This window comes from Mizuhopecten yessoensis, unplaced genomic scaffold, assembly GCF_002113885.1.
Source record: "Mizuhopecten yessoensis strain PY_sf001 unplaced genomic scaffold, ASM211388v2 scaffold917, whole genome shotgun sequence".
Classification (NCBI taxonomy): Eukaryota; Metazoa; Mollusca; class Bivalvia; order Pectinida; family Pectinidae; genus Mizuhopecten; species Mizuhopecten yessoensis.
This window is the reverse complement of record NW_018403786.1, coordinates 1,590,253-1,617,099: the sequence shown is the minus strand read 5'-3', so window position 1 is coordinate 1,617,099 and position 26,847 is coordinate 1,590,253. Positions and strand designations below refer to the sequence as shown.

The 26,847-nt window shown below is 35.6% G+C and overlaps 1 protein-coding gene across 2 annotated transcripts; it reads left to right on the top strand.

Moving 5' to 3' along the window:
* Positions 1 to 3,630: 3,630 nt before the first annotated feature.
* On the top strand, positions 3,631 to 25,193 carry LOC110455023. Of its 2 annotated transcripts, none has more exons than XM_021504910.1 (6): positions 3,631 to 3,778; positions 11,618 to 11,761; positions 13,308 to 13,493; positions 14,656 to 14,790; positions 15,494 to 15,560; positions 19,821 to 25,193. In XM_021504910.1, the coding sequence occupies exons 2-6, from the start codon at positions 11,678 to 11,680 to the stop codon at positions 21,875 to 21,877; spliced, it is 2,529 nt and encodes an 842-aa protein (XP_021360585.1). In that variant the 5' UTR covers positions 3,631 to 3,778; positions 11,618 to 11,677; the 3' UTR covers positions 21,878 to 25,193. The 2 variants fall into 2 exon arrangements, with proteins under 2 accessions (XP_021360585.1, XP_021360593.1); XM_021504918.1 differs by lacking the exon at positions 3,631 to 3,778 and adding an exon at positions 6,037 to 6,085.
* Positions 25,194 to 26,847: the final 1,654 nt, after the last annotated feature.

The window sequence follows — 26,847 nt, the reverse complement described above, 5'->3', positions numbered from 1 at the left end:
TTCATTGTCGGCTTACATATTGATGTACTATCTACTCTTGTTTTACTAGTAACACAACGGACATTTCATTTGCATTATAATTGTCCATTGATTTCAATTAAATGTCCATTATGTTACCAACGTCCATTATGTTACATGCAATGTCCATTATGTTATTTGAACTAAATATCCCAATACTTTTTGCAGCATTGCCTATTTTTGGTTCTTTTTGCCCATGGTATATCAATTTATAACCATAAGCTAATATATTGTTGTTTCATAAACAAGCATATGCATTTACGTTACAAATTCTATTCGGAACAGACCCCGTCACTATGCAATTACCTAAGCCATTGATATAGTTTGATTTTTGCCCTAACGAAAAAACTGAGGAAACTATTGTCCATGTCCTACTTATGAAATTGTACTGCTGTTCTAAATTAAACAAAATCTAAGTAAAAGTTCCTGTTTTTTACCTATCAAAAATCAATTTTAAAATTGGTAACATAATGGACATTTTTACCTTAATTACCAAATTTCCGTTGCTATGGTAACCAAACAGGTAATATTTCAGATTTCCGGTATTGAAATAATGAAATACTGATATATGTACTTCAGTTTGGTTATATAAAACTGATTGTTTATTGATGTTGTTTTTGCATTTTTTTCAATTCAGAAAATTGACATTTTCTGATAATGACTCATATACGTCCCTGGTATTACCACGGACTTAGATAATCTAATTCCGTGGTATTACAGACATCGTCTTACGTCAATTCTTAAATCGTGTAATTACGTAATTATCGTCTTACACCAGGGACACATCCCTGCTTACACTGATCTTAAAATCATGAAACCATGGCCATGATTGCATGAGAATTGTAGATCCACTATATGTGTTGTGAGAGTATGTAAATTTGTTTATGTCAATGTATGTGGTCAATTAATTCATGTAGAAGCTCAAAGTACCAATATATAATTCAACGATATTTGAAAATTACAAATTTTACTAGGTTATCCCCTATCACATCAAGAACAAAACACCAACAATTGTGTCTGGCTCAAGTGACTTCGCGTATGAATTAACGCATATAGATACGTATCTATAAATAGTATAGGTCTACATATTGTAAACAGGTATGCGACTTCACGTACTACTATCTGTATTAATAACTTCAATTGAATATTCATAAATAAGGCCTTATATAGGTGAGGTCATGCTTCTTTAATTCTACACCTAAGTGGCATCATATTTCTAGAAAACAAACATTTGTAGATCGAGGCGTACTCAAACATGGCGGCGTACTCAAACATATATGGCGGCCATATCCTTGCGAAGGGACCGTTCCACACACAGCTGCAGGTACACACTGACAAACAGTACTCCCTCAGTATCACTGTTGCAATTGTTGTTGTAGTTAAAAACTATCGATATAACGTAAAGCATTTGTGTTGGTTAATATTCTATGTTGTCCTTATCAAAATAATTAAATGATTTCTTTCTTAATTGAATTTTCTTTATATAGGTCATCACAATAGACTTACACAAGTCCGATACCTAACATTATGAAATATTGAAGTAACTTGAAGTTTCATTTCAATTAAATGTCGATACACTGGTATGGTAGCGTGACCACCACTCTGTTCTTTTGTGCTGATCCCTGTGGCAGGCCAAAATGGGGAAACTCCAGTAATTTTGATAATAATAAAAATAATATTAGATAACTTGCATAAATATATGGCGATGATTTTCTGGTATTTATCAACACTCAGTTTTAAAATTTAATATTAATATCTTTTTAATACAAGTAATTAATTTTCTAATATTGCCACCAAAAATTAAGTTATGTGATATTAAAAAAAATTGCTTAAATAATCGCCGAAAAGGCTGGTTTCTTCTTCTTCTTCTTCTTCCAGGTAAGGAACCGAATTCAATAAATGAATGTATTTGGTTCCGCGAGAACTTTGCGCAGTATCGGACAACACAGAAAGTATTCTCTTGACTATTTACATTAAAACGTTAAACAGAGGTATACAATTAAAATTGTTTATTGATAAAAGAGCGGAGAAAAGGTAGAGGTCTCAATTCAGTGCAGCAAATCATGAACTATATCTATCCATAAGAAAATATCCAAATTTGCAGGAGTGCCATATTAATCGCCTGGACTTCACAATTAATTCATATCCCGTCATCTAATTAAGCCAGTGATGTTTAAAGCTTGAACGATGTTCTACTTTACTTTATAATATGCTATGAGTTACCACTTAATTTTCTGGGGGGGGGGGGGGGGGAAACAGAGACGTATATATTACGTAATATATACGTATCTGGGGGAAAAGGTAGAAATTACCACTGAATCAATCAAACTATGTAAATATGCTGTACAGACCTTGATCCGCTGTCAAAGGGAGACAAATCTTACTATATAACCACTGGTATAAAAAATATATAAAAAAAATGAAGATGTGATTCGTTTCAAGTTGTTATGGCGTTATGTAAGAATACGAATAAGTACACGTAAAATATGCTACAGAGTTTGGTCTAATGTCTAACGGAGACGAATCTTACTTTATATCCAAAAGTGGAAAAAAAATGAAAAAAAAAACACTTCAGAAAATTCGTCTGCTGTAGAAGCGGACGTGAAACCACTCACTCACTCACTCAAACAAATAAGCGTTCAAAGAAAATGAAGATATGTTTCATTATGTCATGACGTAATGTGATAATTAATTAATAACGGTTTGATAACTTTCGGTTTGATTAACACATATGATATATGTAATGCTTACCCAGGATACAGGTACATTCTGCATTAATAATGACTTTTAAAAACAAGTTTATTAAGTTCAAATTCGGTAACATTTGATCTTATCAGAGACGTACATATATACTTTATATGTCTCTGATCTCATCGATGGTTATTTTTGATAGGTAAGTGTGAATTAATACATCTAAATAAGATTAATCTGTAACGTGATAAAAAATATCTATGTTGGTACATTTATATACTGTATAAAGAAATATTGATTTATCACGCATGCATGGTGATCAGTTGCAACAATTTAATAAATAAATAAATAAATAAATAAATAAAAATGGTAATTTTTGAGGACATGAGCTAAACGAAAGGCAAATTACATATTTAAAAATATGTATACAATTTTCATATAAAAATTGGATTAAAAATATGCAATTTATTGTTCAGAAAACATGCATTTTTCTATATAATAATTGGGTAACAATTATCGAATGGCCAAAACAGAAATCTATAAAGGAAACAATTGATAAGAAGAAAAATGCGAAAGCAAAGGAGGGAAACATTATAATAAACAATATACAATGTTACTATTTTGTATAATATTGGATAAAAAAAATGTTGAAAAATGTTAAAAAATATTAATTCTTGCACTGAAAAAAATCCCTGCAAGATCTAATATATATAATTTCATATGAGCTTTTGTCGTTTTGTTCGGATCTCTCTTTCTTTTTAAATATCATTAAATGTATTTACAAATATACTATGAATAGATTATATCTTATCCTAAATATAATGACGTTTCATCGTCAAACCCGAACTAGTCATAAGTGTGACGACACACTTGACTTTACGGTAGGAAACGTGACGTCACAAATACACGCACTCACTGGGCACCACAACACGGAAAATACTCGTCGGCCATATTGGAATAAACAAGCTTTGCTCGCTTATCGAATAAACACTGTTTACGGCCAAACTAGATCCATTTCGGAGCTATGGAGTAGCATTTATGGTGGATATTCAGCAAGGACCATTATGAGGTAAGCACACAACTGACAACTGAAGATTTATTATGCAACCGATCTGATTTTGTTTGGAAGCGCGAACGGCGGCCATTTCTATTTTCAAATTTCTTTGTGCGAACACATCACCCAAGCAGTCAATACCGATCTTGGGCAATGGGCGAATTTTGGAGACAAAATTCGGTACTATTCATGTGTTTGAGCCGCTCGTGAAAAGGCGAAGTCAATATATACATGTTTATGGTGGTATATATGCAACCGGAAATAATCGGTCGACGGCGTACGACGCGTGGTCCGTCGATTTCGGCGTCGTGTTTTTGTTGTGTTTACACGCAATCACTTCCTTTCATACGGGATTTCACATTCGTTTTCTCCATATTTTGCGTAGGTTTGTCATTTATGTGTAGCATTGTGTTAATTCAATGTTTATTGCATGACGCCAGTTTTGTTGTGTTTGTATAGGTGTATTAGTCTATATTACGCCCGAATATCGGCGTGGTAATGGCGTAATCGGATGACGTCGGATTCAGGTCGTTTCGGCCTAAATCTAGTTCGCCTAAGGTTGTTTCGACCTAAAATGAATATGTATTTTTGAACCTATAAATATCAATTGGAATGTTTTTAATGATTTAAAGAGAAATATTTTAATATTTCCAAACAACTGTGTTGTCTGAAGAATTACAACAAGGTATGTCACCTTGTATAATTTGCAGCTCTGATCGATCAACTATCAATCAAACAAGACAAACGACAAAAAGGCTAAGGGACACCTTGGATAACTTCAAGTTATTCATGCACAATTAAACAGAATGAAAACAAATCCGCCCTAAAAATAGTTTAGGGCGAAACAACTTGGTGCAAAATCACCCGGGACAAACAGGAATTAGAGCGTAATGCGACATGACACCAATGATGACATACAAAAATAATTTTGAACTGCAAATTAACATATATGAAAAAAAAATCAGCAACATAATTCAAACAGGATTTATTCATTCCCTTAGCATAATAGGCCTAATGTAGATCAAATGATATAACAAATGTCACATTTTAATCAGTTATAACTTCAATATTTAGAATTTTGTGTTGAAATGTGATATTTTCATAACAAACAGGTCTTTGTTTACTTTATATGTTGCTGTACTGTAGTTATATTTTGTGAGAGGGTGTACATGTTAGTTATAGTTATTTTCCAGTACAGGAACAATATGTTCCTCTACACCGGACTCTATTATACATGTAATATGTTCTCATGTTTAAATATTAGAGTTCACTTCCATCTATGGTTGCCTTACAATATATACCATACAAAGATTGGGTGGGGGAGCACTTGTCTGCTTGTTAAAATCAGTAGTATATATATAGACACAATCTGAATTTTATTGGCCAATGTTAGAAAGGATGTGGGATTAGATTAGCGCAGCGCTGCCAAAAGGAAGCTCCAAATTTGTAGGACTGAAACGATACGCCTACCTCACGATACAATTCATATCGCTGTACAGCATCCACGATTCGGTACGTTTCGATAGGATACAATACTTTCAATACAATGCTATTATTAAGAAATTGAAAACGTCAGGAAGTCACATTTGACTGACCAGGACTTTTTTGTTATGTCACCGATGTCTTTTTCTCTGGTGATGATATCGATGCCTTTGTCTCGAGAAAATGTCATGCTTCCTCTTTAGCCATATTTGTTGTGTTGTCTGCTTTGTAACTCATGTCAGTGTAACAAATAGTACATGTAACACATACTAACAAGTTTGCAAGGTAACGCATTAACTACGCGAAATCCGAAGTATCCTCAGACACAGGGGACTGAAATGATGCCGAAGCTTTCTTGAGCGTAACAGAGGCCTCAGAATTTGTTTCGTTGTTTGTTTAATTCATAGTGATCTGATTTTGAACCGACAACAGCGATTGAACAATGCAATCTCATGTTGAGGAGACCAACTAATCAGAAGCGGTGTTATATTGGGGAGCGTTGTTCTTACAGCCAAGCGGGAGCAGCACCGTACCGAACGTGTACCGTGGGACCGCTCAAATATTCGTGAACTGGACCGAAAAGAAATACTGCAGTGTTCTTGTACCGCAGTGTATCGTTTCACCCTTATAAGTTTGTCGCTATTTTTGAAAGCTGTTATTGTGTACTAACAAAATTCTGTCAAAATTCTGAGTAGTTATGAACAATTCATGTCGAGTATTCAAACTTGACAGGAGAAAATGTTTTCTTGGCATTCTTAATCTGTAGCGAAGAAGTTCTTAACTGTACAACCATACGCTTTAGAGGCAGCTGTCTGTGAACTTCTAGCCAACAAATTAAAGGTAAATTCTTACTTTATTTAGCTAACTTCTTGGAATACAAGTATCACCATTTATTCTTCATAAAAAATATCTTCGAAACAACATCTCAATCATCATTATAAATGAGTAATTTATTTTACGTCATATCCTACTTTTTGCGGTTTGAAATTCTCGCTACGGTACAGTAACCTCTTGCTCACGTATGTTCTCACTTAACATGTTTCTTTTTTTGGGCTATGAACACGAATATATATCTTATTCGATTTATATATTACGATACTTATAATTCTTCCTTGTGTTGTTACTATACATGTAAATTCAAAGCGACAATCATGTGTTATGTGCAAAGTCAGACTCACTGTCAGTCAACAGCGTGGTAGTATGTGTCACCGGCTTTCCCAAAAGAAAAACTGACCACATTGGACGTTGACGTCATGTCATTATCAACTACGTAAAGTGTGTTAGGAGGTATATATTTCCAGTATCTAATTGATTTTAAGGGTGTTACTTGACTAAATAGCCCCTTTAATATGTAAGTAAATATAAGAAAGTCATATGTACCATTATTCATTGCAAGATATCCAAATATATTGTAATAGTACTAATAGGCCATCGTCCGGGTTCAACGACTTGACTGTTTGTTGTGATTTATGCCGATGTCGACTCGGATTGTTCAAATTACTTTTTATTTAGCTGCTATAATTTCGTGTAATTCAAACAGGTTTGACAATATTTCATTAATTCTGTTTGAAATGGTCGGATGTTTATCGTAGTTGTGGACTTGCTATTTATTTTCGGATTTTCACTATTTCTATAGGAGTTCTGATTTTCCACATATGAATTTTGAAAAGTCCTTGTCCTGACATCTTCTCCTAATCTACTGGGCCAATTTCAAAGAAAGTTTACAGATGAGGAGTTATGGCCCTTTGTTAAAAATCTTTGTCCTGACAACATTTCCTTAACTACTACGACCAGTTCAGCAAAACTGGTTTATCTGGGCTAACAAGATTTGGTTTGCAAGTATGTTTTGGCATTTGAAGGGAGTACAGGAAGTATGTCAGTGACCTATATACTTAAATATGTGTACAGCTCAGTCAACAAAGATATCATTACTGGAGGGAGTACAGGAAGTATGTCAGTGATCTTTATATTAAATAAGTGTACAACTCAGTCAACAAAGATATCATTACTGGTGGGAGACTATGGATTGCTTTGCAATGCTCTGCCAATTAGCTATATATATATAGTTAGCCTTTGGCTTACAGTTCTTGTTTATATAGGAGCGGGGGTGTTAATTAGCATTTGGCTTACAGTTCTAGTTAATTTTATCAAAATTAAGTCATGAACTATCCTTAAATGAAAATCGGTGTAAAGGTTTTTCTTCAAAGGGGAAGATAAATTAATTTTGTGCCCGATATTATTCAGTGCACTTGTCCTATTTTAAAAACTTTCGAATTTGCCATATTTGATTTTTATACATCCATTAGCCCTTAAAAATAAAATCTGGAAAGTGGAATTTAGGACCTTTTCTGGAGCAAATTCTGAATGGTAAGTATTAACTTGATATTATTTCCAAAATTTTCCAAAACTGAAAAAAAGGATTCAATTACATTACAAATGTACATATAATTAGGGGATAGTACGTTGTTTTGAGTGGCTATACTGGCGATTAGAACAAGAAATTTGGGTTTGAACTCGTGACCGATAGGTCGAGAGTTTAAACCAAATTTCATGTTCTAATCGCCAGTATAGACACAAAAAACAACGTACTATCCCCATTCTAACACACCTTTACAAATATACTACGCTAATATGTTTTGAAACATTGTATTTACTTGTACGAAAGTACTTTGTGAGCTGAACTGGCGACGTGTCATTCTGCAGCGGACTGACCAATCGGAAAGAAGCTTTCAAAAGTCGGTCTTTTTGCCCCGCCCATACTGCCAAGAGCTCGATCTGTGTGTTGACGAGGCGGAATATTTGGATTGTTCGTGAACGTCCTGTTACCAAAGTTTATACGACACATTCGCTTTACTATTGAACAAGTTCTTACATTTCCATGTCAGTATGCATACCAATCTGTGCTTATTGACAAAATCGGTGATTATTTGTATAGATTTGTGAAGAGTTTTGTGTAAATGCATACGCTACATGGAAATGTTTGATTTGATTTCGGATCTAAATAGATGCCTTCACACGGATGGAACGAACGTTTCAGTGATAAATGGAGGTAAGAACAAGGAGTGTGTTCTTTTTACTTTTTAATTCATTCAACAAATGCATTTCATCGGTCGTTTCTGTTCTGTTGCCTACTAGCCTGTATCAGCGGGATTTCGCTATGAGGCGAGCTTGATGCCATATTATTTTGGTTAGAAACAGGGCGTGGCTTAAGTGCGATGGGAGGAGCTTAACACGATTGATCATGATTCTATCGCAGATTAGAACATGGTCCGTATCCAATCAAAACACGCGTTGCAAACGAATCGTGTTAGAATTACTGAATATGAACTGGAAAAAAATCTGGAATTAATCAATGAAAAGTTTTGTGTATCAATGCAAGCATTTATCATGTCTTTTGTTGAAAAATACAGATTTCAAAATGTAATTAAGGTCTGTTATCAATACTTACAATGTATGATGAATTAAATATTATTTTCTCGCTTGATCGGATCCATTGACCAGTTTCGATAGAGCAATTAATTAAACCTGCTCAACCAACAATCCACTGTTTTTGTCCTTCTTCATTGTTAAGCTTTCTTAACGTAGAACTATGGGTTAGCCTTGTTTTATATACTGTAATTACATATATATGATTATTACATATCGTCAGTATGGAAAGGTTGTACTGAATGGAAGCAGTTTAATTTGTTATTTTATACGAAAGTGAATATTTTTCTTAGAAGATAATCTGAAATGTAATTTTTAATTATGTCATGGACAGTTTAATTAACTTTTTATTACACTATAGAACTTTCAATATCTATACAGACCAAATTTATATAGAATAGTTTTTATTAAAATTTGGAAGATACATGTTTTCTTCATTTTTCTTAATTTTGGGAAAATAAAGCACATGATTTATTTGCAAAAAAATACAAAAGGGATTATTAGACACAAGTTATAAAACTTAAAAGTTTGCCTTCCCCCTTAAAGCAATAATGATGAAATATACATATTGCTGCACAGTAGAAAATATTGATGACAGTAAATTTAGATGATTCAAAGGGAACATGAATAAGATAAAATGTACAATATACAAATCTTATAGATTATATTTGCATTGAATATACCCTTACATGTCCCAGTAACCTGTATATAATATAAACATGCGCTGTAACATTACTATAAACAATCTATAGTTTTTATTTTCATATTGAAACTTCTGTCAATGATGCATATCATATAGTCACTAAAACAATATAAAATTTAATAATTTAAAATTAGCTTTGAAATCAACCTGCAACTTACCATAAGCCTATAATTTAATCAATAAACCCCTGTGCCACACCCTGTCAAAAGCCTTAAAAGCTTAGATATATCAAAAATGTCAGACATGTTTGTTGCTTACTTTCCAGAGCAGAACAAATATTATGATAAATTTCTATTAAGGCCAAAAAAAAAAAGTCTGTTTAGGGTTGCATTGGGAAAAAAACTAGGGTCCTAGTTGGGTCGGATTTTTTTGATGTTTTTTGGTATGTTTTTGGTCATGTGATTATGACCCTACTATGGTATGAAAAACAAAGAATTACATAAACAAGGTTCATTTGGAGGCAAATTTTTCTTCTTAGATGACATTTAGCGCCAACACGGAGCTGGAAGCCATTTTGAAAGGCAAGGTTAAAAGTTTTGGGTCGGGGGTAAAAAGCTAGGGTCAGTTGGGAACCCTAAACATACACCTTTTGTTTTTTGGCCTAATTGGTAAACGGTTGAATGTCCTTTAACAAAACCTGATTGATATTTGTAAAGTAAATTATTCTCTAACATATCATTATGAAGTTATTTGTGTATGACTCTCTCAAACAGTTTGCTTACAGAACTTACCAGTGATATCGGTCTATATAGTTAGATGGAAGAGTTCGTTCATTTTTCTTAAATAATGGTAGAACTGCAGCTAATTTCCATGCTGAGGGGAATTTGCATTCTCTTAATGATCTAGTGAATGAAATAAACAGGGGTTCGCAAACTGTGTCGGCAGTATTTTTTAACATATTATGACTGCTTTTAGAATATCATAAATATCAGATTTAGTAATTACAATGGAATGTAACGACGAATTACAACGGGATGGAAAACTGGGACTGTCCAGGTCTTCATCGATATTAGATATCAAACAAAAATACTTACTAAACACATTTGCTTTGCTAATTTCGTCATGCAATTAAAAAAAATGTTGTTAGCGTCGTATAATACTGTGATAGTTTGCTTATCAATCAGTCGGCGAGTACTAATGGACAATATCATTGCATCAATGTGACTTGCTGGATTGTAACGCATAATTTAACTTCCTACAATTTGATCTTTGGTATTAGACAGGGTAATGCCATGGCTATTTTGACTAGATATTCAAGTGTCGGGCTATATTTAGATGTTAATTTATGCTGGTTATATACATGTTTATGTATATCCAAACACGTTTTTCACTGGACATGTATAATTTGTCAGAACATGCTGTCCACCATTTTTAATTAATTTTAAAGTTACTTATCACATACCTTTTGAATCTTGTTATAGTAATGCAAGCAATTTTCAGACCATGAAATACAACGTTCTGTATTGCACATGTGTAATACGGAATGTTGTATTTACCTTCTAGCCGGGACTACTTTTTATGGGAATCCCCTTGTCATGGTGAACTGAAAAGTTCCCGGTATTTGCAAAAATTTTCAAAGTTTGTAAAATCTTTGTATCAATCTCTACCAAATACGGAAGGTATGTGATAAAAGCAAGACCACACACATGTGTTTTTCTAACGAATCAGAAAGCACTCATTTATTGCACGGACGTATATATTCGTCTGCGCAATAAACTCTTCGTACTTTCTGATTCGTTAGAAAAGCACAAGTGTGTGATCTTGCATATTTATGATACACCTAAAAAAATTAAAGAAGTTTTATATGTATGCTGTAAATTTTACAACACAGCAATTTTTTTTAATTTCAGATTTCATAAAGAACTGGCATTTTCAGAACAAAACTTAATATAACAAATTAGGATCGCAATATAATACCTTAAATATTTGCGTCTCATTTATAGTGCGCAGGTATAAAGTACTTCTTGGGCGGGAAAAAAAACTGTGGGGGGGGGGGGGGGGGATTCTGAAAATACCCGAACAATTTACGATAAATGGACTGGTTTTGGATTGTTATTGTGTATATATAGTGCACACACCTTTATTGACACTTTCATTTTCCCCTTAAAAAGTGCACTCTACACAGGAATATTTACAGTAAATCTATATAGAATCTATGAGTAATGCAGGGTCAGAGCAGGTAATGAAGAATATATGATTGACTTAGATGGAATAATGGAATATGGTACTTTTATGTATTGTAGGAAAAAGGTACAGGTTGGATGATGGAGATCAGATAATGTGTACAACGTTATACCACAGGGATGATAGTGGACAACATTGCTCTGCCTACAGATCCTGTCATGTTGTCACAGTTACCTCCCCTGGCTGTGGATTCCATGACACAGGTATATATATATACATACATGTACATGAGTATGATAATGCCATTGGCAATATACTGATACAATTTCACCAGCTCTACTTGTAATCAGAATAATAAATAAAAAAATGTTTTTGTTACTTTCTAACTTCTACGATTGCTGCAGCTTTCGCTTTGTTCTGATCATATATATATAATCCTAGCAACGAACACATCAGACTTTAATTGCCCTTATCGCTGATACTAATTAAACTGCTGTACTTTTTTAGACCATGAAATATTAGATTGAAATTATCTTCATGGGTAGATATTAAGTGTTCTTTTTTAATGGTGAATTTAATTAACATTTAATAAATTAATATTAATTAATATAACAACATGAGTTAAAGTTTTGCCCGAGACAAAAGTCCTTAATTTTTAAATTACATATCATTTCATAAGATAACATGCATGAGATTCATAACAGGGATTGTGATTCATATCACAATATGAATTTGTAAGAGATAAACAAAACAAACAAAATTATGAAACATCGGATAACAGGTACATTTTTTGTTTTGTAAATATCTATCACTTTTTGTCTACTTTAATGTTCACATTGACCAGTCAACATTGCCAGTTTGGATATGTGTATACACTCACATTGTCCGTGAACAAAATATCTGGATCTAAATTTAGAAACACCAGGTCGATATGGTCACATGCAAGACAAAAATAGAAACATGGGGTCGATGTGCTACATATCATCCAACCTGAGATCAAAGTTTAGCCAATAATCTGTGAGAATCAAGAAAAACCAGACCATGTATGTAATACAAACACTTCCAATGCAAGTATACATATACATACCTTGTTTATCTTCATGATCAGCAGAAAATAATTAAATCTTTGTTAGAATTATTATCATGGGATGTCAGTTTGCAATTGATCTATGAAAATTGAGGCCCCTGCTGCTGTTTTTGCAGTGTATCTTATTATTTTCTTTCCTTCTCTTCTTCATCTTCATCTATTTTTCCTTTCACCAAATGGTTTCCAGGTGTTTTCTCAAAGACTACCAGCTGGATGCCCACAAAACTTCACATGGGCATTTGTGGGCATGTATAGTAGGAGTAATATGATCCTTTTCCTGATCAGTCATCAAAATGGCTGCTGTGGCCTTTGAATGATTTACACAAATATTGGTGTATGCCAAGGTGATGCAAATTGTCCCTCTATGTGTCTTGATTTTGCTCAAACTAAGTGTGCAAGTAAATGTTATGGCATTGAAAGCTCTTTTGGATGCTTTATTTGCAAATACGGGGCAGTTTTGGGGACTCTTGTAACATGTACAAGTTAAAACTTGTATCACAGGGCGGTACTATAGATACCACAAGCCTGTTACAGTTAAAACTTGTTTACATATATATTGAAATAATGCTAGATATCTCTCTGATTGAAAGCTCTAGGGAAAACATGTTTGGTTGCTGACATGACATACATAGATCTAGTTATCTACTATTTTTGTTTTGCATAATTACTTCCACTTCTAGTCTAGACAAATAAAACCTGAATTGCCTGGTGCTTTGTTTCAGATACAATTAACAGAGTTTATCCCCCAGCTGGTCACTCTAGTGACAGGAAGACAGCATCCCCTGTTTGGTAAAAGCCAGTATCGACCAGACTGGTGGCCCCAGGATGTATCTTGGTCCTGGCCAGGTTCTGATGACATAAAACAAAGTGAGAACCTGAAACACAGTGACGACCTCAAACAAGACGAGGTGAGATGAGAAGGACACATAAAACAGACCTTGTCTAAGTGTTTGAACAGAAAAAAATCACTATCTATATCGTTTTAACAAAATACATATCATACTTGTTTTGAAATTATTGATAAAAATGGTAATTTTTGTTTTAATTCAGGCTACTTGCTCTTTTAGATTGAGCTTGATAGTGATGATAAATATAGTGACTGTCATCAAACAGCTGGTTTTAGGATGGCCAGGGCGGTACTATCGATACCACAAGCCTGACTCTTGGGCTAGTGTATTTTTTGACAGGACCAGTACTTTTTCTCTAGTAGTTACTAATAAAGAAATACAAATGTAGTTGATTCTGTAAAACTTAGCTGCAGATATATAAGTAGATGAAAATTAAAGCTGTACATCAGATATATAAGTAGATGAAAATTAAAGGTGTACATCAGATATATAAGTAGATGAAAATTAAAGCTGTACATCCCTGATGTCCCATGATCAGCTTTTATCAACACTTGAATTCATCATTCATGATCCTGTGAAAACGTGTTTTTTTCTTCTGATTCTGCCATGTCCTTAGATCAAATGATAAGATTTAAGCTGTGGGACTCCCCATCAATTGGGCAGATTTTTTCACTTTATTTTGGCATTGGAGATGTGGTTGTATTAAGAATGAAGCAGTTAGACGCTCCAATTGAATGTCGCAGAGTGTACACATGGCATCACTCCTGGGCCCACTTGTATAAAACATCTCAACTCTCAAGATTTCCGCAAGTCTAAGATTTCCCATAGACAATACATTGCTTGAGATTTTCCATAACTTCGAGATGTTTTATACAAGTGGGCCCTGTCTGGATGTCACTGTGTATTCCTAAGAACCCTATTGTCACTGATAATAACATTGTATATGATAAAGGTGATAGGTGGATTGCCTTTGTCGGCCTGATCCCTTCCCCTCGAACAGTCTGATGTGCTTGAACCTTTCCAATATAGCTCCCAGGTTTCCTTGGAACATGCAAGGCCCCCATACCAAACAAGGTAGCAATAGCAATCTATATAATTGTGGAGGCAAAATAAGGCCTGACTGTACATGTATATTTTGTATATGTATGTAGGTATACATTGTATGTGTGTAATTTGATAAAGAAATATCAATTGATCTACTAAAAAAATCATCTTTTTACAGCTAAAACTAGAGATGCTGCGGAAAATAGTCACAAGTTGTTACAAACATTTAGACCAGGAGAATCTACTAAGTGCTGCAAGTCTTCCACAGGAAAACAAGGGAACCTCTCAGAAACTTCCTGTCACCCGAGTGTTGGTGAGTATGTTATATAGAAACCTCCTGTCACCCGAGTGTTGGTGAGTATGTTATATAGAAACCTCCTATCACCCGAGTGTTGGTGAGTATGTTATATAGAAACTTCCTGTCACCCGAGTGTTGGTGAATATGTTTTATAGAAACCTCCTATCACCCGAGTGTTGGTGAGTATGTTATATAGAAACCTCCTATCACCCGAGTGTTGGTGAGTTTGTTATATAAAAACCTCATGTCTCCCGAATGTTGGTGAGTATGTTATATAGAAACCTCCTGTCACCCGAGTGTTGGTGAGTATGTTATATAGAAACCTTTTGTCACCCAAGTGTTGGTGAGTTTGTTATATAGAAACCTCCTATCACCCGAGTGTTGGTGAGTTTGTTATATAGAAACCTCATGTCTCCCGAGTGTTGGTGAGTATGTTATATAGAAACCGCCTGTCTCCCGAGTGTTGGTGAGTATGTTATATAGAAACCTCCTGTCAACGAGTGTTGGTGAGTATGTTATACAGCTATCAGTATGTTAAGTTTCAAAACCTCCTGTTATCCGAGTGATGATATATTGAGGGTCGGAACTTTCCTGTTGCCCAAATGTGGTTGTGTATGTTCAGAGGGAGAACAAATGTCATAAGTGTATTCACAGCATAGCTTGATAGTATGATGATAAACAAATAAAAAAGTTTACTACAGTATTTGATTTGTTTCAGTTCGAGCATGATGGAAACCAGAATGCTGTTTGTTCTCAGGAAAATCCTAAACCCACAGTCACACAAGGTAACTATGAAGCATATTGTCTGGCTTGATGCTGGGATATATTTGCCAGGCTCTGACTTAATGATGGCCAGTTCACAACAAATCCTGATAGTTAATTTTAACACCTTCATTCCTATGTGAACATTGAAATGAACACTGAATATGAATTTACCAGTGAAAAGAGAACATTTCACAAGGCAATTTTTTTTTCGTGCATACATTACAGTATAAATATATAGATCTGATCAAGTTAAGAAGTACACTTTATATAGTGCTATTTATTATGTAAACATCTTTTTTTCTGCTTGTCAATATCTACAATTACATGTTGAAAAACAAATTACTGATTAAGGTCCTGTTAATTATGATTACTTAACTCCCTGCCAGTAATATGCTCAGTATTTGAAGCTATCTAATTACAATAAAACCTGCTTGTTAGGTTACCTGGTCATGGTAACCTATTGTAATAGTCTTTTGTCCGTCATCGTCCATCGTGCGTTAACTTTTCCTTGTGAACACGATAACTTCAGTAAATGTTAACCGAGTTTGATGAAACTTTGTATGCAGCCATATATCAATAAGATCTCGGACGAGTTCGAAAATGGGAATTATTTGACAGTAACTCTGTAAGTTATTGCCCTTTGTAATATTATTATTATTGGACCTTGTGAACACGATAACTTAAGTAAATGTTAACCGAGTTTGATGAAACTTTGTAGACAGCCATATATCAATAAGATCTCAGACGAGTTCGAAAATGGGAATTATTCGACAATAACTCTGTAAGTAATTGCCCTTTGTAATATTATTATTATTGGACCTTGTGAACACGATAACCAGAGTAAATGTTAACCGAGTTCGATGAAACTTTGTATGCAGCCATATATCAATAAGATCAATAAGATCTTGGACGAGTTCAAAAATGGGAATTATTCGACAATAACTTACAGAGTTATAGCCCTTTGTAATATTATTATTATTGGACCTTGTGACAGAGAACTTCTGTAAATGTTAACAGAGTTTGATGAAACTTTGTATGCAGCCATATATCAATAGGATCTTGGACGAGTTCGAAAATGGGAATTATTCGACACTAACTTACAGAGTTATTGCCCTTTGTAATAATATTATTATAGGACCTTGTGAACACAATAACTTAAACAATTATCAACCAAGTTTGATGAAACTTTGTATGCAGCCTTTTATCAATAAGATCTCGGATGAGTTGGAAAATGGGAATTATTCGACAGTAACTTACAGAGTTATTGCTCTTTGTAATAATATTATTATTGGACCTTGTAAACACGATAACTTGAATAAATGTTGACGGAGTTCAATGAAACTTTGTCCGCAGTGTAACATCTAAAAGATCTCGGACAAGTTGACAACAGTAATTATTTGACGGTAACCTGCAGAGTTATTGTCATTATATTATTATTTGTCACTGTGAAGATGATAACTTAACAAAGTGTTTACCAAGATTGATGAAACTTTGTGTGCGTCCCTAGGTCAAAGTCACTTTTTAGATATAGAAAATCAACCGATTCATTATCAATTTTAAAGCATATGAATTGATTTTTCAGTAATGGTCTTCATGTTATTAGGTCCTCGCACATTAGTGCGGATTCCCTATAGTAATCACACAGTGTTTGTCTGTCAGCACTTTCTTTTCCGGAGAATATCTCGGACACCAAAATCACAACTTTATGAAACTTAACATGGTGATACACTGTCATGTGCAGATGTGCAGATGTGCAATAGAGGTTGAAAATATTCTAAGGTCAAGGTTACTGTTACTAAAAATAAATCGGGCCATCAAATTTTGCATCTTTTCACTGGTGATTGGCGAAAATTTTGTTATGACATGAAGCAAAGTTGATGAGAATTATACAAGGAGTCGACTCACCAAAGTTCAAGGTCACTTAGTAAAAAGTCTTGGTCAAACTTTATATCATTTTACTGATGAATTCTTAGTTCTGAGCATCAGATTTTGCATTTCTTCAATAATGAACATTTTATGACATGAAGCAAAAGTTGGTCAGAATTAAACAAAGAGTTGACTCGACAAATGTCAGTCACCGAGTAAAAGGTCAAACTTCATATCTTTTCGGTGATGAATAACAAAGAATCAACTGACCAAAGGGAATTTAGTGTCGTGTTGTTTTGCATAATTGTGAAGATCGAAAAAACACAGTAAATTTAATCAAGCAGGGTGGGGGTGGGGGGTCATGTATGTCTTACAGACATTTTCTAGTCTTAAGAATTTCACTTCTAAACTGGACGTGATGTTGATTGACATTACACAAGAATAGATGTAAATTCATGTGGTACACCTTTTTTTTCATTCATGACGCATTTTTGCTACTAACAAGGTGCTATTAAAATTTTGTGCCTTATTTAATAAATCATTGATTTACCCCTTTACTTGTTTCTTTTAACCAAGAACAGAAGACATACAGTTACCAAGTTTGTTCAAAACACACCCCTTGGGTCAAAATTGGAGTCACACCCATTTATTTCAGTTATCGTGTTCACAGGATCCAACAATAATAGAATTACCAAGGGGAATAACTATGTAAGTTATGGTCAAATTGGTCCGGTATTCAAACTTATCCAAGATCTCATTGATACAAAGCTTCATACAAAGTTTCATCAAAATCGGTTCATATTTACTTAAGTTATTGTGTTCACAAGGAAAAAATAATAAACGATGCAGCAAGGTCACTCAGACTGACGAAAAGTATGAATTGGCCCCTGGATGACAGTCCTAATTTGAATCCGATGTCAGGTGACCGTTAAGGCCCATGGGCCTCTTGTGTTGAACTCTGATGTGATAGTTGAATACTTAATTTCACTTAACGATTCCTTCAGTCCCTGTCACGTCTCTATATAATATGTATACAGGGTCATATATCACAACCAGTGAAACTCTTTATATGTTACACAATAATGACTTCAAGATCTGTCCACTTAATTAGACTGGTAAAGCTTATGTTCACAAACGTGTCTCTAACTTACTAGACAAGAAAATACATTTGAGTTAGTCTTGAGACAAATTTAATGAACTGCAGTTCATATTGAATATATATCAAGACCAACTCCATTCATCACCTCATGAAATTGACAAAAGTAAGATTCAATCCTTCAATGTTTAATCATTGTTATGTTTCCTCTGTCCAATTACTAAAATCAGGCCAAACAAAATTGTTGTTTCCTGTTACATGTCGGAAAAATTAGGGTAGGTAGCTAGGTTATAAATTTATTTAATTTTAGCTCACCTGGCCCGAAGGGTCAAGTGAGCTTAAGCTTATCCCATGGCGCAGCGTCCGTCGTCCGGTGTCCGTCAACTTTTTCCTTTAAAACGCTACTTGTCCTTAACGGCTCAGATAATTTTGTCCAAATTTGGTCTGGAGCATCATTGGCCAAAGGGTTCTCAGTTTTGTATAAACAGGGGGTATGGCCCCCTGGGGGGGAAAAAGAGGGGGAAAATATGTAAATCTGTAAAAAAAATCTTCTTCTCAACTAATTGAAGGATTTTGACCAAATTTGGTCTAGAGCATCTATGGATAAAGGAGCCTCAAGTTTGTATAAATGGAGGGTGTGGCCCCTCTGAGGGCAGAGAGGTGGGGCCCAATTGGGGAAATAGAGGATTTTTTTTCTCCTACTATACAAGTGAAGGGATTTAAACCAAATGCAGTCTGAAGCATGCCTAGGGACGAAAGAATAGATTTTGTATAAACTGAGGCATGTGGGTCCCCTTCTTTATGGCAGATGGGGGATGGGGCATTAGGGGAAATAGAGGAGACTTGTTCTAGAGAATCTTCGGGCAAGGGAAATTTAACATTTATAAATGGAAGATGTGCCCCCCCCCCCTCCAGGGGTTGAGGAGTGGGGCCCAATAGGGGAAATAGAAGGGATTTAAACCAAATGTGGTCTGAAGCATGCTTAGGGGGGGGGGGNTTCTTGTTTTTATGAGGTACATGTAAAAGGAGAGTAATCTTGACTTTTAACTGTGCTTCCTTGAAAGTTGTCAAAAAATAATTTAAGGTAGACACAAAAAATATGTTTCTCAATTGTTGAGACTAGAATGAAATTTTCCAACTGATTTCTATAATGGTGAAAACATTTTCATTAAAAGTGATTTGAATTAGATTTGTTCATGCTTTTCTTTGATGATTCAGTAAAATCAGGTGAAGATTTTATCCGCAATATCAGAAACTGGGTCAAGTGATATAGACTATAATCAGCATCTGGTCAGCTTACACTGGTTGTATGTTTCAGGCCCGCCACAGGAGGAAAGTCCTACCCAGGCTAACAACCCTATCTGGGTGTGTTTCCTTTGTGCCAAGCAATTCACCAACCAGTCTGACCTTATGGTTCACCAAGACAAATGTGAGAATGAGGAGGAGGAGGCAGAGGCAGAAAAAGAGACGGTCTCTAAAGTGTTACCCACACAGTTCGTCCCAAATACTCTGCCATTTCAGGCAGTCCCCACAATTATATCAGCACAGACTATCCAAATAGCCCAGCCTAAACGTATGGGCCGATCACGTGTCATTCCTACTCGTTTGGTGCAGAGGAGGAGGAGACGTTTTAGGGAGATTTATATCCCTCCGCCCAAGGATGTGTTTATAAAACTATTGGACCTAGGGGAGAAACCACGAGACGACAGTGCCCCGGTGGTCAAAGAGGAACATGTAGACAGTGACTGTGAAATTATTGATGTAGAGATGGTAACTACACCGGTAACTCCTCGCACTCCAAAGTCTCTAATGTCGCAGCTGAGTCGGGACGCGGAGGGAAGTCACAGGAAGCGCCAGCTCAGCTTCTCTGGACTTGTGAGTGATTCCGACAGTGGTGGAGAGTCAACAACGAAGGAAACCAAACCTGCTCCCGCCATCTGCTCCTTACTTCTTAACATTGATCTCTCCTCCCCTCTTGGACACAGGGTAAAAAAACAACTTAAGATTGACAACACTATTCCTATCATAAGTAAGGCAGACATTTACTGTAGGGGGTATGACAAAAATAACTTTTTTGAAAAATTAAGACAGAGAGAATCTGCGTATCCATGTACATTTAAGAAGAAAAGGAAACATGCTCAGTATCATCATAGAATGAAGTTCTCTAGTTCACAGAGACGTGAGTTTATGATAACACAAAAGACTGGTCTAAATAGAAAAAGTCGGAAACTTCTTAGTCAGATGGAGCCGTGTAAGGTTGAGTTGGAGCACATGGACCCTGCTGAAGTCAAAGAGTGGTTGAGGCCTAAACCCAGGCCACTCATGCCCAACTACTACCAGCAGGCCCGATATGCTCAGGCCGTGTTTTCAAGGACTTCTTCAAATGCCAGACAATTCAGCAATGAAGTTATACAGAGGGCCATTGGGAAGCCTCTGTGTGGACCCTTGTCTGCCAAGATCCGTCACATGAACCAAAGTCTAGCCTCACTTTCAAAGATGACCCCTATCCCAAGGTCATACATGGTCACCCAGGTTGTGAAGAATGCGGATGGTTCAGAGACCATGAGAATGGTGCATGACCAGAACTCTGCGTATCGTCCAGTCTACAGGTCCCAGGCTGCGGCTGCAGCCAGTCGCAGGAAGCAAAATTTTGTGAGTGAACGACTTGAACGATCAAATAATGAGGTAGAGATTATAGACTTGTCTTCATCTGATGAGGAAAAGGAACCTATCAAGCAAGAAGTCCGAAAACCCATCAAAGCAATCCATAGAGCTAATATACTGTCTAAGGTGTTCAAACCATCTGGGTCATTCCAGCCTCGTCCCTCTGGTAGTGGACTACAGAATAGCACCACCCTTAGCAGACCACACCCATATGTGCACATCCCAACATCTAATCCCAAGGGATTTAGTATTCATTCCTCCCCTCCAGGGGCTCGCACATGTAAGGAGCTTCAGCAGCGCCCCGTGGCAGTTGGAGGAACTCGTGTATCAGAGTTTGGCGGTGTAGGGCAGGGTCTTGTGATAAAGTCACCCAGTCCCGGTCCTGGTTTAAGAATAAGCTCTGTATACAGCCTTCAGGACTCTCAGTCAGAGCAAGTCAGGGACAACTCAAACTATACCACCATCCGGTACCAGGGTGGCCTACTGGCTCCCGCTGGGCCTAGACCCCAACTGTCTAGACCACCGGGGATCAGACCACCGGGGATCAGACCACAGATAATAAACAGTGCTAATGTCCGACAGGGACCCCCAAGGATGGTGAGGGGACCCAGGCCAGAGCCTGTTAAAACCTCTGTCCATAAAATGGAGGTGACCGGTAAAAACAATGATACCGAGGTGGTGGATGTTATCTGTATTGATGATGACGATTAGAAGACAAACAGAATGGTCACTGACCAGTTAACAATGCAAAGTTTACAGCAACATTGTGTGGTGTAAGCTAAGTAATGCAAGATATCAGCATATGACATTTGTATTGGAAGAATGATGTTATGTATTTTATGTGTGTACTCCTTGTTGCAACTCGTCCTGTGTGAGAATTTTGTATCCAGTCTGAGAAGATATGTTTCGTGTGATGCATACCCCAATGTACTAGTCACTCGGCAAACTATTGCAAAAGTCTATTGCAATAGTTTCCGTGTCTGAATAAGTTGGTAAAACATTTGGAATATGTGATACACGTGGACATCCATTTATTTTTAATTTTGAAATTAAGATGACAGGCATAATACACTTACAGTTTATGCACATCCTTAAGTAACTACAGAGTCTTATTATTGAAGGTTTGTTAGTGTAATTAGTCATCAATTACAATTTTAAGTATATATATTTTCCAATGTATTTTTTCCCTTGCAATCTGATAGAACTATACAATTTTGATGTAGTTTTACAACTTTTTATCCTATATCATAGATAAGAATTGAGCTGTCGCTACAACATAGGTTCATCAAATCTGTGATTTTGGACCTTTTGACGGACGTGATTTGTTCAGTAATATTTTGTAAACATTAATTGATGTTGAAATAAGGACAGGATCTGGCCAGTACTAGTTTTACTTGATATTTATAATTAAATCCTATTGTAATGATTACATGGTGACTTGCTGCAGTCACACAGTGAACTGCTACACTAAAATATCATCCACATCGAAACAGACTTAAATTCTGAGTTGAAAGATATTTTGGAGGTGTGATGGTATATAGTTTTCATACGTGAAGACCCTAGTTGTGTGATTGTCTGAACATGGCCTTCAATAAAGTATATGGAGGATTGAACAGTGACAGTACTCTACAAAAAAGAAATTTTGTCGCCTTTCACCTTTGAAAAAAAAAACGAATTATCACTAGGGTAGAAAATTTGTCATGATGCTAGCTTCTTCCCATCAACTTTTACCGGTACAGTAATGGATTGGTCAATGTTTTGTAGTTGAAGCCCTCCAATGGTTTTCGTCAGAACACACATTTATTGAGACATGTCTGCCGATATTTAATTCTATGAAAGTGGTAATTTTAGGGAACATTGAAAAGACTTTGTTTTGTTTTAGTATCATTCCTTAAAAGATTTAGGCAAATCAGAGATATTTAAATTAGGGGACAATTCTCCTTGGGGAATTAATACTGAAACTCATACATCTTGTGAAATGTAAGTTATTTATGATACCAGTATGTCACAAGCAGGTATGGAAGTAACATTCAAGGGCAAACATACTTTGTATATTACAGGGGAAAGTTTGCAAGTAGTTTTTACTGTCACACTTTTTTGGGGTAGTTATTATTTGCCATCAGTTGGAACATCAATACTGAAATATCTATTTACTAATTGGATATACATATAAGATCTAAGCTTGTTTTGTCTAGATCAAGATCAAAATGCTAAGATATACTTTCTATTAATTGTAGTGTTTTACTGGTCAGATGTATCTTACATCAAGTTATTTTTTTTGCTAGCAGTGTTTTCAGAAGAAGGGCTGCAACACCTGCATGGTCATCTAGATCTGATTATGATGTCAATCAGGATGTCTTTAAATGTGAAATCTTGATCAGTACTACTTAAAGGACACAAAAGCATAAACTCGACATTTGATATGAACCCATTGGTGTGGGGTTCCATCTTTATGAAATTATGAACTATTTTGATGTGGGATTACAGAACTGTAGAAGAGACATCATAATATACATCAAGTGTAAGATGGTTTCAACTAGCTGTATGTTATTTTACCATCACTAACAGACTGCAATCAAACATGAAACATTGAATATAATTTTATTTTGTTATTTGTTTTCAAATTCACTTATCTTTCTGTTAATATCCAATCTAATCACACTTTGCTCCCATTAACCTAAAGCAGAATTATATTACCATTGATTGATAACATAATCTTATTCTTTTGGCAAAATTGTATCAACATGAAGTCCTACTTCCTATTGAGAAATGAAATACAGGTGGGTCATTATATACTTATTAATCTGTTCTCAATGTTATAAAAACTTTATTCATATGCAAAGGATACAAAAGTTTGTATTATGTAAGTAAATTTACATAATTGTGATATATACCTCGCCTAATCACCATATCCCAGTTGTAAGGTTACCTCCCTTTCATCACTGCATCATCAGCTTACGACCTTGTGGCAGGGGGTGATTTATATCTAACATTGTGTCCAATATATTGTTGATGTGCCAGTGTGAATCGTAAGTTCATATATTATTACATAAATCATTTCACAGAGATGCAAAAATGGTTTTGGATGAGTGTATAACTGTATATGTAAACAAGTGAATTATTTTGTATGTTTTACAATCCTGCTCTTATTAATTTTCATTTATGAATACTTTGAGTATGTACATTTATCATTTTGATTGAGTTCGAAACTGTCCTACATGCACATGTTAGCCTACAATTGGTAGAATTTGCCAACAGAAAAGTGTGCACGGGTGTTGATCCTCTCTTCTGTCGTCCTCTTCAAGTTTACATGTTACTTCTGTCAACCTATCCTTACCTGGCCACTTATCAAATGTCTCTTCAGCTGTTATAACACAATATTTGCAGATTTTCTGTTTTGAATTTCATGTGTAATATAATAAGGATGAGTAGAAATTGGAAATGTTATCCTTGTTTTGCACCTAAGGATGGCCGAGTGCAGAATTCTGGTAGTTGCCATGGTTTTGAATCCTTGTAACCTAATAGGAATAATTATTTTTTAAGGCATCAGAACTTTTCATAATTTTCGTTTTGAACTTGGGTTTTTGTTGGGCGGATGGATGGTGTGAATTTATCCTTGTTTTCAAAATGACTGCAGTGCAGAAACACAAATTCAGTTAAAATCACAATCATGGCTTTAAATATTAAAATAAATCCTGGTGAATCACATCATCCTGAATCCTTGACCACTGCTGACCGAGGCTGTGGTACATTGTAATCTGTAATGCTGTACGGCTGATGAGGCTGAGGCCTGACATGTGTACCGATATTTACCCTCTGTATATGTAGCTACATTTTGTAGGTAGTGGTATGTCTTGTGTAAGTAGAATCATGTTCGCCCAATGAACTGTGTAATGATGAAATCACCCTGTACAGAAATGGTGATGTGTGTTCATGCCAGACTGGTACATAGATCATGTCTGGATTAAAGATTTTCTAATAATTGTCATGAGAAAACGAAAACAATAAAAATATTGAATATATAGAAGAGTAGTTGTGTTATCTGTTCTCATAACAATAGAACCTCATTATTTTTGGATTCTCAAGAAAGGTCCACCTGGGGTTACACAACAATTATGTTTAGCTACTGAAATTGTCTTGCCGCGACAGAGGGGCGAAAGCGAGACTAAGGTTTTGCTGTTCCGGCGACGGCGTCATTTTTTTCATTTTTTCACATACTTTGGCAGAAAACATAGAATTTTGAGTGAGTTTGAGAATTGGACATAACTTCTTTAATAATTGTTAGATTAACTTCAAATTTCATACACACCTTCAGTAAACACAGTACTTCAATATGTAATATGTTTTTTTTGCTGAGATGACCACAACAATTGTTTTGGCAGAAAACATAGAATTTTGGGTGATTTTGAGAATTAGACATAACTTCTTTAATAATTGTCAGATTTGCTTCCAATTTTATACACACCTTCAGCTTACACAGTACTTAAACATATAATACAGGTTTTTTTTGCTGAGATGACCACAACAATTGTTTTGGCAGAAAACATAGAATTTTGGGTGATTTTGAGAATTGGACATAACTTCTTTAATAATTGTCAGATTTGTGTCCAATTTTATACACGCCTTCAGCTTACACAGTACTTCAACATATAATACGGGTTTCTTGCTCAAATGACCATATCAATTTTTGGGGTAATTTTTGTGGTTTTGGCCAGCTAATGTTAAATTTTTGTTCTTGGCTCAATAGGCAATGCGGTGTACAACTCGTTGCGGGTCAGAAACAGATTTGAAATGCTTGGCTCCATTTGTATTGCGGGTCAGAAACAGAGATTTGAAATGCTTGGCTCCATTTGTGTTGCAGGTCAGAAACAGATTTGAAATGCTTGGCTCCATTTCTTGGGCAGAAAACTTTTTTGGGGTGATTTTTAGAATTGGACATAATTTATTTAGTAATTGTCAGATTTAGTTTGATTTTTATACACACCTTAGGAATTTACAGTAATTAAACATTTACTTTCAGAAACGTTTCAAGGGCCTGTTCGTTTATGCAGAACAACTAATACGTCGTTTTTAAATGTGACATTTTCGGGTATAAATCCTGGCAGACCTGCAAAAGTATATGCAGGCCTTGCAAGCTTAAGGCTTGCCTGAAAGCAGCATCAGATAACTAGGTCCGAACTTATTTCATAAATGAACAACTCCGGTCCACCCGGTTCACCCGTTTGGATCGCGATGAACGAAAAAGGCCCAGGTGTTCAAAGTAGGGTTAAGTTAAGGATATAAATCCTGGCAGACCTGCAAAAGTATATGCAGGCCTTGCAAGGCACTGCAGTTGTTTGAAAAAGTTGTCCCACTGCAGGTAAAACACTAAACATTTCACTACGTTTTCTTCATACGGGTATATTGTAACCTTCCATTCATTCGGTTTTTGAAACAACTGCAGTGCCATTGGGGCAGTGGACTTTTGTTGACCAGATAGCTCAATATATAACAATTTGAGGTCTAGAGTTGGAATCTAGGTCTAGCCTCGCAGAATTTTTACACTCTGAAAACTAACGATAGTTATCTTTTGTTCCTGTCTTGCAGGGTATAGTTTTCTTTTCAGAAATTATTTATCAAAGCCCTTAGTCATGCCTGAAAATCAAAAATCAGTTTCAAATGCATAGTTACAGTTTTTGGCA